We start from the raw sequence: 13,533 nt of genomic DNA, 5'->3' as shown, positions 1-13,533 counted from the left end.
ATTTACTTAGCCAAGGAGTGTGCTTCCATCTCCCTGGAAGGCAGTCTCAGATTTCCTCAAGGTTGTGGAGCTTTGTTGAGTCCAGCCAGTTGCTTCTGTACATAAAGATAGTGGTCTCTGCAGCCTCTACGGCCAACCCACCCAGCCGTCCAGGGAACCTGAGAGCAGAACTTGGAAAAGCACCACCCACCATACCTCCTGGGGTTTCATGATGCCCAAACTGTCCCACTGTAAACCCAGCGCCACCCCAACTTAGGGGCAGGGTGAAAGCATACATTGCCCCAGAATTTCCCAAAGGGAAGAAACTCACAATGGACAGAAACACACTGGAGCTGTCAAAAATGCACAAAATTGCCTATACAAATTGTGAATGGCACAATTTTGTTTGTTCTGCCACAGTATGAAAATTGCAAGTTTTTCATCCAGGTTAAAAGAAAGTTATCAGTGGTCTGGTATTAATCAGCCCATGACACTGCGATTACGCCATTTCTGCCTAGCTGATCATCTGTGACCCAGCTCCCAGCAGTAACTAGTTCTCATCCAGGCTTCTGCTAACTTTGTTTCTCTTGCATTTTGGGGTTCCTGGGGGCCATTCTCTCTGACCATCACAGTTTCCAACCCTGAGCTTCCATCTGGGCCTTATAGGGATCTCCTCTCTTCCTCACTGAAGGAAATGGGGGATGGGCCCTTGGCCCCTTTGGGTTCCTCAGGTTCTCTGCATGCTCAAGGCCTGGGCATCTTTTGCAAGATGGTCCTGACTGCCTAGAAGCACCAACATCTATCACTCTGTAGAGACCCAATTCCCAGGGACACCAGGAAGCAGGGCTCATATCCCATCTGTTCTTAGCAACCCAGGTCACATTTCCTCTTTCTCGCTCCCCCAATCTTCTCACTCAGGGGATTTGGTGGTTGGGGGGTGGAGGAGATGTGGAGGTGCAGGAGAAAATTCCTTTCCTCCAAATTTCTTCAAGACAGAGTCTGTTGGCCCAAAGCCCCCTTGCCTCTTTACAAAAAGAAAAAAGGCAGAAAGAAAAAAATCCCTCTTTGTAAAATAAAAGCTAAAAAAATGTCTTGGCTGCTTCTGACCCCATTGCATGCTTCTACTAAGGCGACAAAAAGGGGGCCAGAGGCCCAATCGCCTGCTTGCCTGCAGAGGGCGAGAGAAACAAGTGCATGCCTCCAACGTCACCCGGCCACACTTGATAAACACATGACTCTCCTTCCCATCACCCAAGATTTTTGCTGTGGTCAGTTGTTATTTCTTTCTTAATGATACTATTTGAAAGAAATATCAGAGTTTCTCTTTTTTCCCTCCTGATGGCCCCTTAGTACCTGTACTTCTCCAGCAGCCTCTGTCCACTTTGGTCCATTCCCTCCTGTCTCTCCTATCCTGCCTCACACATCCTGAGAGAAGCTGCCCAAAAGTCACCATGCCTCCCACTCAAGAGAAGCAAGAGTGCCCAAGGGAGCAAGCAGCTCAGGTGGCCACACGCATCCCCTAAACTTTGAAGCATGCAACACCTGTGCCACCTCCGCCTACCCCACATCATGTGAGAACTTTGTAGTTCGCACATCCCAAAATACCCTTTTCAGTCTTCATCGTATTTGGCCTCTCTCTCTAAAAGATGGTCACTCCCTCTTCCTTAAAACCTTCTTTTTCTTAGATTCAGCATGAGTGGCAACTATGTTACTCTTGTCCATATTAATCCTTCTCACTTGCATATGCAATTTTTCATATTTGTATTATCAGAGTAGTTTTATCACCTCTCTTTTCACTTACTGTATCATTAGTATTTTTCCATTTCACTACTGTTTTTCCTTACTCCCACTTACCCCCTTGAGGTAACTGAGGTTCACAGCCTGGGGAGTTACCCTTCTACATCTTTCTCTATGCTTGAATCAGGGTGGCGGTGGGGAGAGGAGAGGGAGTCACCACATTTAAATCAAAATAATTGACTAACTCCCCCTTTTCTTGTTCTTCTGATATGCCCAACTTTCAGCCATAAAAGCCATTCTAATGACTTTAAGAGAATATTATTCTCTGTGTCCTTGTTTCAGTAGACCCTATTTCCCTCTTACCCACTTTGATGGAAATAACCAGGAGGAAGAGGAACCGCCAGGATGACCTTCTTAAAAGCAAGAGTCCTAGATTCCCAACTTCCATGGATCACAGCAGCAGAACCTTGTGGATTTGCTGTGCTCAGCTGCTCATGCACTGGGGCTTTCATGTTATTTTTCTTCCCTCTCTCCAAATCCTCCCTCAGGACTCCAGCTTACACGTGGGCCAAGATCACTGTCAATAACACCTTTCCCACCAGCAAAGATGCCATCCTCCTCAAGCCCCCAACACTTCTGGGCTCAGCTTCTCACACCAGGCACGCTCACTTTCATTAGACAACAGTCTAATCAGTTATGGCGTCAGGAGGAGAAGGAAACGAAGAGCAGTGTGACGATATGCTCTACAACTGGCCCTTCAGCATCAGCAGCAACAGCGGGAGGCCCAGGTTTTCTAATGCAGCCTTGGTCATGAGGCCCCCCACAGCCAGAGCCGCTGCCCTCCTGCCCAAGGTTCTGTCTTGTTCACACACTCTGTGTGTGGGCCTCTGAAAAACTGTTTAAATGGTTCAATGTTGTTCTGACTGCTAGGGAGTTGACTCCGATTTCAGATCTGGAACTTTTTCTTGATTCAGCTTCAATAAGGAGGTTGGGAGGTAAAAAGCAATCCCTTGGCCTGCCAACGTGGCAGAAGTGACCTAGTCTGATGCTTCATAGACCTGCCATGGCAGGGCCCACAGACCCTGCCCGGAGGCTCTGACACACGCAGGGTGCAGCCAGGGGAACAGACCTCAGAGTCACATGTGGGTGGAGGTCCCAGTCCTGCCATTTCTCAGATGCACAGTCTTGGGCAGGTCAAAACATTTTGAGTCTCATTTTCCTTATCTCTAAAATGAAGTAAATTAAAAAATAAAAAATAGTGACTCCATGTAAGAAATGGTAAGGATTAAGAGAGTCAATGGAAAATAAAACTTCAAATCCTGTCATGCCAATTGAGGGTTAGACAATTGGTGAATTAATTCACTGACCATTTAGTTTTCCAGCCTACGAAAAGTCCTTATTAACCAAGTAAATGCTCACTTTTCCATCAATAAGAATAGAAATTGGCCACAAAGTCACCAACATCTCTTGGATTCCAGTCCCTGGCTTACGGTGTCAGACCTCGAGAAACAAAATAAAAAATTTATTTTCTTACACAGAGTAATTTTAAGTCTCCAAGTAGTTCAATCCTTAAAATACGAGTCAGGGGCTTTAAATGAAGGAGTAAGGCTTTGCTGAGAAGTAGCTAATAAAAAGGGGGGAAAAGAGTAGACAAAAGTATATTGATTTTTTTCTATCTTTATTTATAAAGAACACAAGTCCTCCTCCTGACAAACACAAACTCACACATTCCAGGGAGGAGCTCAATGGAACAACACAACAGAACCGGAGGACAAAGGACCTTGTACTCAACACCCGTCTATGCACCCGACTCTGGGATCACTGGGAACATTTCCTCAGATACGACATCTCACCTCAGAGAAAGGAAGAGAGACCTTGATCTGCAGGGTCCGCCCACCCACCAAGCAAAAAAGCCACACGCTCAGTCTTCGGCATCATCAAACTGTCCTGTTTCAAAGACCATCTTGGAATAATGGGGTATCAGTGGCGGTGGATGGTGCCAGCTGGGGTCATAGATCATGTCTCCTTGCAGGGCACAGGACACCCAAGGTTTGACCTCTTGAGAAATGCAACCCTGGATGTCATCAGCATCTGCACGCGGTTTCAAAAACAGATTAAAGGAAGGGGGAAAGTGAAAACAGAAAACAGCCAAAAAATGTCTAGGGGGCAGACACCTGCATTTTCTTTGTTTAAAAACACACATCAAGAACCCTCCTTGAAGAACTGGCAAGCCTGTTCCCTCTGAGGCAACTCATGGTTTTGCTTTTCAGACAGAGAAAGCAGTGCCGAGGAAGCAACTGGGTAACACAGCACTTCTGCCTGCAGCTGCTCAATTCACAGAGATATTCGGAGAGAGTAACATTGCTTTAATGTTAAAATGAACTGATACATTTTGGGAGTCAAAGGTAAAATCTGTATTTTTGTTTTCCAACTTGAAAGAGAAGCTGTCACAGAAATTTCAGACCTGTAACAGATTATCAGGCTAAGCTCACAGATGTGGGTCCCTCTTCCTCACTGCCTGCCTTCAGGGGTAATCTGGTAGGATGGTCTCAGATCCCTGCCCAGAAACTCCACACCTACCATACGGATTTCCTTGATCTGCTTTCAACTCCAAGTCCCAGTCCTCACTGAAAAGGTCAGCAGCCTGTTCCTTGGGAGGGCAGCCAGGTGCCCCTTCTAACAGCTCCCAGGTGTTCGGCTCCCCATCAGAATCGTCATCATCCACAGCAAAGCCTTCCTCTTCAGAATGGGAACCCTCACCGTGGGGAGGGCTATCATTAAGGATGCTCTGGGCTCCACGAGCTAGGAAACCACAAAAGGGAGAAGGTCTTAAAACAACTGGCAAACCAGATAGGACCAACTCTTCAGCTGCCTGAGCATTTAAAAAAAAAATGCTATCCTGTTTACAATTTGAGGGTTGATTTTTTTCCCCTTTAAACAAGGCCATTAATTGCCACATCTTGTCATTCACACAGGGAATCAGGCACAGTTTATATTTTTCACATAGTTTGCATGTCATTGAAGCAACAGTCTCTAGCAAATGATAAACTCTCATAATACAAGGCTGAATTGAATTTTTCCTCTTCTACTTCTCCCTTCATCCTCAAAGATCAGGGTAGAGGCAAGCACAGGACAAGGGAGGAGTGGAGGGAGGAAAGCAGGCAGGAGAGCAGAACCCATCTAGTCACAACAGACAACCACCATGCCTCCTCCCAACATCGGGGAGGACTGGAAGACACCAGTTTCAAAAGGTCTAAAGATAACAGAAGAAAGTCTGGCAAAAAATAATGGACTTCCAAGTATATAGAGCTATGGTGATGCCAAGTCAGAGCTAAGGAAAGAATCAGCCTACGAACAGTGATGCTATTAACACTGTACAAAAGCGACACTACAAGCAACACAGTGACAGCTCAGGGCACGGGCTCTGCAGCCAGACTGCCTGGGTCCAAACCCCAGCTCTGCCTATGACTACACGTGTGACTGAGCTGAAATGTACTGAATTGATTCCTTAATAACTGAACGCAGAATTACTATACAACCCAGCAGTTCCTCTCCTAAATGTGTACCTAAAAGAACTGAAGACAGCCACAGGGCATAAATCTGCAAAGAAGTAAAAAGCTAAGCTTTTCAAACAATAAGGCTTCTCTCTCACTTACCAACTTTACATTTCCCTGTATGGCCCCGGAAGATGACTGGTTAGCCAGAGACGGGTAAGATTCCTCAAGGGAGGAACAACCTAAGACAGGCACAGTCGCAGGGGGGCCATCAGGTGAGAAATTGGGGATCAACAGAGGTGAGGCTTAGAACCTCACCCCCCCTGTTTTGAGAGAAATCTTCTGCATCCCTGGATGTATTACTGCCCTTGTCTAGCTTGGATTAACACATAGCCTACAGGCACACACCTGATCATCTACATTTGCTCTCTTACAACACTAAACTATGTTTTCTACCTTTATCTTGCATCTACCTACCACTTCAGCATTTTATTAAAAAAATAATAATAAAGGGAGAAATGTGGGATTCACATACAAATCAAGTATAAAAATCAAACGAATATTCATATTTGACCTGATTGTTTATAGTTCATAATGTGCGATCAAAACCGAAAGTTTCTGTGATGACTGCCCTTGTACTGTTCACCATGTAAGAACTTATTCACTATGTAAGAATTTGTTCACCATGTAAGAACTTGTTCATTATGCTTCAGAAGATTGGAGACTGATGAGAATTAGGCTGGGGGTGGATTTATGATTGTGCATTGAGCATTGAGTCCCCTATACAGAATTTTATTGTTGTTAATAACCATTTGATCAATAAATATGAGAGATGCCCTCTCAAAAAAAAAAAAAATCAATGGACAATAAATAGTTATCTTCTCTGCAACTTAAAAAAAAAAGAACTGAAGACAGGTTCAAACAGAACTTGTACAAAAATGTTCATAGCAGCACTATTCGCAATCACCAAGTCAAAGGTGGAAATAACCTAAATAAATGCCTAGAGCTGATGAACGGGTAAGCAAAATGTGGTTCCTCTGTATGATGGCATTGTCAGCCCTCAAGAGAAATGAAGTACTGATATAAACCACAACACGGATGAACCTTGAAAATATTATGCTGAGACAAAGAAGTCAGACATAAAAGGCCACACGGTGTATGATTCCATTTCCACGCAACTCTTTTTACCTGTCCAGCATAGGTAAATTCAGAGACAAAATGTCAATTAGTGGTTGCCAAGGGCTCAAGGAAGGGGGCAGGAGGGTGACTACTGACTGCGCACGAAGTTTCCTTCTGGGGTGATAAAAATGTGCTGGAACTAAATAGTGGTGGTGGTTGGGCAATATTGTGATTGTGCTAAATGCTACTGAGTTGTACTCTTTAAAACTGCTAAATGGTAAACTTTATGTTATGTGTGTCATACCACCACCTTAAAAATGTTTTACTCTGTGTCTCAGTTTCCTCACCTGTAAAATGGGAATAGGATTGTTGGGAGAGTTTCAAAAAAAAAATGGAAAGGAAAAGAAAAAAGAAAAAGAAACATTTCGAACTGTGCCTGGCCCACAGGGACGACTCAGTAAGAGTCAGCTACTATGATCACACCTGTCGATGCGTTTGACACCTTATCTAGACCAGCACCATCCAACAAAATTCGGGGGAATGATGGCAATGCTCCATAGCCTGTACGGTTCAACCGGCTGGCGTTAACCACACGTGCCTACTGAGCACCTGAGACGTCACCAGTGCCGCTTAGGAACTCAATCTCCCATTTTATTTAATTATAATCAGCTCACTTGTGAACAGCACTGGTAGCGAGTAGCTGTTACAGCTCTGGATCCTCTCCCCCAATCCTCAAACACCCCTCTGAGGGAAGTATCATATTCCCCATTTTAAAGATGAAGAAAGGGTAAATTTATCTAAGGCCACAAAACTCTGCCCTGGAGTCGAAAGTGAAAACCGTTTTGTCTGGCTCAAAAGCCTGTGTGTTCTTCCCGCGGTCCTCAGCTGTCTTTCTAGGTGGGAGAACACAGCTCAGGACTTCCCTCAGGGAAGCTCCAGCAGGGCCTCCGAACAAGGGCACAGCTGGACCAGTTGGAACGCTAGGCAGAAAAGGCAACTCGGCAGCAAAGAGGAGAAGTGACGAGAAGGTAAGACATGGGGATAGTCCCTCTCATTGCCTTCTCGATCTCTCCCAACATGCACCCCATGTTGCAACGACTACTTACCTAGTCGATCTGCGGCCTTCTCAGTCTCCCTCTCCTGGTGGGAGTGGTCATCTGGGGCAAAGCCAGGCTACGGGAAGAAGAAAGTCACCCAGAACATGGAGAGCTGGGGTGTCCCAAGAATTAAGTCTTTATCTAGACCAGCCCTAAACCCACCCTTTCTTACTCTCCTCTGTGAGGGTGGGGCTGGGACTCTGCAGCCCACACTTCTGCTTTGCCTTGTTGGCCCCAGCAAAGGTGGGGGAGAAGCGCCTTGCTCCTTCCTCTGCCTGCAGATAATCACCACAGTCACCCTTCACCCCGGACGGACGGCAGGAGTGCCTTTAGAGGCTGCTGAATCCAGTAGAGTTTGCCAACATTCGCAGAGCCAACAGGGTCACTGGGCCCTCTCTTCAGAGGTCTGAGTCCCATCCCAGGCCCTCGGGATCTCTCCTCCAAGCTCAGAGCCACCAGCACTACTGGGGGAGCGCCCCCTCGTCAAACAAAGACTGGAATTTCAGCTCTGCAAGGCCGCTCCTCTGAATCCATAAATTTAATCATTCCAACCTCATCTCTTTGTTCCCTCAGCCCTGGGGTTGGCAGCTGGTCCTGCAGTTGCTTACCTCCATGTTAATTTTTACCTTTTCCATTACTTAACTTTTCTAACAAATTCTCTAGACTGATTCATGGGGGCAACAGAACTTTAATTCCCCTGCAGTGCTGAAGGGAAGTCTTCCCCCACAGCCAACCATATGCTTCTCTGCTTCCATCACTCAAAAGTTTCTGAAGTCCTATCACTTCCAAGACTTCTAAATGGATCGAGAAATGTTCACAGGCTGCATGAGAAGACCCAGTTTCAATCCTGGCTCTGCTATTCATTCATTGTAACCCTGAACACATCACTGCAGGCACTGTGCCTGGGTTTCCACCTCTGGAAACTGGGGGTGATTGTTCTGACTTTGCAGGAGGCTTATGATGAGATAACAGTTATGAAAAAACCTAGCATGCAGCAGGAATGTAACATCTGTTGAATTTAAATCCACCCTCTTTGCCTCTAAACCAAAGTGCACTTGGTGCCTGCCCCAATTAGCTCAGGATCTAGTCATACCTGAATTTCATAAGTCAATTCCACCTCCTGTAATCAGTGATAACCCTCAGTCACTACTGCAGGCCAGCTGGTGGGACCTCTCACATTAACCACTGCCACAGCCCCCCCAACTGCCTCCCCACTCGGTCATCCTGCCTAGCCTTACAGTTTTAATCATTACTCTGCTCAAAAATCTTCAACAGCCTTGCATGCGGGAGCACAAAATTAGCCACAGCATTCACACCTCCCACCTCATGCCCCATCAACCTGTTGAGCATGGTTCTCTCTCCTGGCTCTGCCACCCAAGCTCCCAGCCGTTTGCTCAGCGCTTCCTCATCTCCCACCTTTGCAGGCACCACCACCCTCTTACCTTAGAGAGGAAGCACACATTCCTTCCCACTAACAAAATTGGTCTCAACCTGTCTCCAAAGTAATTTTCTTTATAGGTCTATCACTACATCTTTCATATCTTACTGTGGTTAGGTACTATCTTTGATGCTGAAACAAGCATTCCATTCCTCCATCCAATTAACAGTTAACAGAACCAAGCAGAGGGTCCCGCCTTCAAGAGCTCACCACCTAGCAGATTACTGACTGCGAACAAGGGCAGGTGGTAACTGTAATAACGGTCTTTGAAAAACCAGCAGCTGTCTTGGTGAGCAAAGAAAACAGGTTTCTGGAAGCTCTGCGTCAAACTGGGCCTTTTGGTTTCAGTGAGTGGTAAAGGAGAGAGTATGAGGCATCATCTGGTGCTCAGGCACGGCTGAGCATCCACACCGTGGACACGGGTCCATCGGGAAGAGTCCCTCTCCTCGCTGCCCTCACCTGGCCCCGGGCCCAGGCCCCGGCAGCGCCCCCCGGTTTCGGTCACCAACATCCCCTCCCATTTAGCAAGTACGCAGAGGCGCCCCGGATCCGACAGCTTCGCTCCCGGCGCGCCCACCCACGCCCAGCGGCCCGGCCGTTTCCAGCTCCAGCGCGCGCCCAAACGGCGCTCCGCGATCGCCGGCGGTCCGCGCTGCCCGGCCCCGCAGCCCCCGCCCGGCCCGACCCAGCGAGCCCCGCAACTTCCCGCCCCGGCCGCGACCGGCCCTGGCGCGGCGCTCACCCCCGGGCTGGGGGGCGCCTTCCGCGCGCTCGGCAGCGGCGGGCCCCGAGGCGGCCCCGCGGCCCCCAGGGCCTGGGCCCCGGCGGCCTGCGGGTCCATGCCCAGCAGCGCGCGGCTCGGCGCCCTGGACGCGGCTCGACCACGTGACGCGCGGGCCTGGCTGCCTGCCGGGGAGGATACGCCGCGGAGGGGCCAATCAGCCTGGGGTGCTCCCGGCCGAGGGGGGCGGGACACGGGGTCACGAGGAAGCCAGGGGCGGGCGGGGCGGCGCGGACGGGAGGGGCGGGGCGCGACCACGCCGAAAGCCCGCACACCTACGGACCCTGGAATCTGTGTGCGGACCCTGGAATCTGAATCCCGTAACTGCCGCAGCCAGGTCCCAGGGCTGGACGACTGCCGGGGTCTGGAATGCCGAGTGTTACTCCTACCCGGCCACACTGGATATGCTTCAGCTACAGAACCTTGAATTCCTGTTGGGGCATTCAGTTCTGGAGTCTACCTGATAGTGGATAAAGCTCAGCTCTCCAGACTTTTTTTTTCTTTTTTTTGGTATCATTAATATACAATTACATGACCAACATTGTGGTTACTAGATTCCCCCCATTATCAAGTCCCCCCCACATACCCGTTCACAGTCACTGTCCATCAGCATAGTAAGATGCTATAGAGTCACTACTTGTCTTCTCTGTGTTATACTGCCTTCCCCGTGCCTCCTCCCCAAATTATGTTTGCTAATCGTTACGGCCCATTTTCCCCTTATCCCTCCTGTCCCACCCTTCCTCCCCAGTCCCTTTCCCTTTAGTAACTGTTAGTACATTCTTGGGTTCTGTGAGTCTGCTGCTGTTGTGTTCCTTCAGTTTTTTCTTTGTTCTTATACTTCACAGATGAGTTAAATCATTTGACATTTGTCTTTCTCTGCCTGGCTTATTTCACTAAGCAAATACCCCCTAGCTCCATCCATGTTATTGCAAATGGTAGGTAGGATTTGTTTTCTTCTTATGGCTGAATAGTATCCCATTGTGTATGTGTACCGTCATCTTCTTTATCCATTCATCTACTGATGGACACTTAGGTTGCTTCCATTTCTTGGCTATTGTAAAGAGTGCTACAATAAACATAGGGGTGCATCTGTCTTTTTCAAACTGGACTCCTGCATTCTTAGGGTAAATTCCTAGGAGTGGAATTCCTGGGTCAAACGGTATTTCTGAGTTTTTTGAGGAACCTCCACACTGCTTTCCACAATGGTTGAATTTACATTCCCACCAGCAACATAGGAGAGTTCCCCTTTCTCCACATCCTTGCCAACATTTTTTGTCTTTTGGATGGTGGCCATCCTAACTGGTGTGAGGTGATATCTCATTGTGGTTTTAATTTGCATTTCTCTGATGATTAGTGATGTGGAGCATCTTTTCATGTGTCTGTTGGCCATCTGAATTTCTTCTTTGGAGAACTGTCTGTTCAGCTCCTCTGCCCATTTTTTAATTGGATTTTTTGCTTTTTGTTTGTTGAGGTGCATGAGCTCTTTACATAATTTGGATGTCAGCCCCTTATCGGATGTCATTTACAAATATATTCTCCCATACTGTAGGATGTCTTTTTGTTCTACTGATGGTGTCCTTTGCTGTACAGAAGCTTTTTAACTTGATATAGTCCCACCTGTTCATTTCTGCTTTTGTTTCCCTTGCCCAGGAGATATGTTCATGAAGTCACTCATGTTTATGTCCAAGAGATTTTTGCCTGTTTTTTCTAAGAGTTTTATGGTTTCATGACTTACATTCAGGTTTTTGATCCATTTTGAGTTTACTTTTCTATATGGGGTTAGACAATAATCCAGTTTCATTCTCTTACATGTAGCTGTCCAATTTTGCCAACACCAGCTGTTGAAGAGGCTGTCATTTCCCCATTGTATGTCCATGGCTCCTTTATCGTAATTATTGACCATATGTACTTGGGTTAATATCTGGGCTCTCTATGCTGTTCCACTGGTCTGTGGGTCTGTTCTTGTGCCAGTACCAAATTGTCTTGATTACTGTGGCTTTGTAGCAGAGCTTGCAGTTGGGAAGTGAGATTTCCCCCTGCTTTATTCTTCCTTCTCAGGATTGCTTTGGCTATTCAGGGGTTTTTGTGGTTCCATATGAATTTTAGAACTATTTGTTCCAGTTCATTGAAGAATGCTGTTGGTATTTTGATAGGGTTTGCATTGAATCTGTAGATTGCTTTAGGCAGGATGGCCATTTTGACAATATTAATTCTTCCTACCCAAGAGCATGAAATGAATTTCCACTTATTAGAGTCTTTAATTTCTCTTCAGAGTGTCTTGTTTTCAGGGTATAGGTCTTTCACTTCCTTGGTTAGGTTTATTCCTAGGTATTTTATTCTTTTTGAGGTAATTGTGAATGGAATTGTTTTCCTGATTTCTTTCTGCTAGTTAATCATTTGTGTATAGGAATGCAACAGATTTCTGTGTATTAATTTTGTATCCGAGCTCTCAAGACTTTTAATTCAAAGGTAGCTCCCACATTTCTCATCACCTAAGCAGGTGTCCCTAGACCTCAGGTTGCAATTGAACTACAACTCACCCAAAAGTGGATGAGACAACCCAGCAGCCTGGGGCTTCTCCACCTTGAATTAATGGTAGTTCTTAAACGTAATCCATTTGAAACCAGGGTAAATGATCAAAACAAACTCCCACAACGTGCAGACCTAAACAAACTGCTGTGCTGGTGGAGTCTGAGCTGGGATATCTTTTCACACGCAAAGTCTGGCCCTCTACAACCTGAAACTGGCAGAAGATAGGCAGGGCCTGAGCTGGGGATAAAACTGAGTCTGAAGACAGTCGTCACTGCTTCTCCCCACACTGCCAGAGCAGCAGACCACCTTATGATAATCTCTTGGGACATTAGAGAAACAACTTTTCATCTCACTCAAAAAAATGTTTTTATAAACTATATAAGGCATTTGAAAAAAAGTGGCATAGATAGAATTTTTTTCTTTTTCCCTATGCAGACTTCCCTATGGGGAAGATAATGTGACCTATTAATGTGTGCGCTGTTCTGACCCATAAGTCAGTTTCCCCAAATCTAACTGGATCTAGGTCAATACTGTCCAAAAGAACCTTCTGTGACAGTGGAAATAAAAGTTCTATTACCTGTACTGTCCAATGTGGTAAACATAGGACTGGCTATTAAGCACTAGAAATGCAGCCAGTGTAAATGAGAATCTGAATTAATTTCAATAAATCTAAATTGCCACACATGGCTAGAAGCTACCATCTCTAACAGTGCAGCTCTAGCTGAACTATCTAGATTGATTTTCATAACCTGCAATGGTGAGAACCAGAGGGGTGTGATGACCACAGGGTGACCCATCTTCATAGCCTTGCTATGAAGGAGCCAACCACCACCCTTTTTGCTCTCATCACTTATGTACATGTTCCTTTTCCCTAAAATAAAAAAGCCATGTAAGGATTTAGAATGTTAAACTTCCCAGGCTTAATGGAGAGGAGAAAGAGAATGCTTTTCATATTTTAAAAAGGAATGAGAAGCGGAGAGGGAGCCAAGATGGCGGCGTGAGTAGAGCAGTGGAAATCTCCTCCCAAAAACACATAGAGCTATGAAAATATAACAAAGAAAAATCTTCCTAAAATAGAGACCACAGGACACAGGACAACATCCAGACCACATCCACACCTGCAAGAACCCAGCGCCTTGTGAAGGGGGTAAGATACAAGCCCCAGCCCGGCGGGACCCGAGCGCCCCTCCCCCCGGCTCCCGGCGGGTGGAGAGAAACCGGAGCAGTTTTTTTTTTTGGCGAGCGCTTTTTGGAAGCCTTAGAGGGACGGGCCCCCGTTGCTGGGGAGGCAGGGTGGCGGGACCGGTGAGGAGGTGCCTGGGAACGGCGCCGGAGGACAAAGAATATCCCGCGTTT

General features: G+C 46.7%; 1 protein-coding gene across 1 annotated transcript; it reads right to left on the bottom strand.

The window, feature by feature from the left end:
* Positions 1-3,377: 3,377 nt before the first annotated feature.
* Positions 3,378-9,764, bottom strand: COPRS (coordinator of PRMT5 and differentiation stimulator). The gene is made up of 4 exons (XM_037002351.2): positions 9,607-9,764; positions 7,436-7,502; positions 4,297-4,518; positions 3,378-3,807 (listed from the first exon to the last, which is right to left on the bottom strand). Exons 1-4 carry the CDS (start codon positions 9,703-9,705, stop codon positions 3,638-3,640), a joined length of 558 nt encoding a protein of 185 aa, XP_036858246.1. The 5' UTR covers positions 9,706-9,764; the 3' UTR covers positions 3,378-3,637.
* Between the last annotated feature and the right edge of the window lie 3,769 nt (positions 9,765-13,533).

This window comes from Manis javanica, chromosome 4, assembly GCF_040802235.1.
Source record: "Manis javanica isolate MJ-LG chromosome 4, MJ_LKY, whole genome shotgun sequence".
Classification (NCBI taxonomy): domain Eukaryota; kingdom Metazoa; phylum Chordata; class Mammalia; order Pholidota; family Manidae; genus Manis; species Manis javanica.
This window is presented reverse-complemented; position numbering and strand designations above follow the sequence as displayed.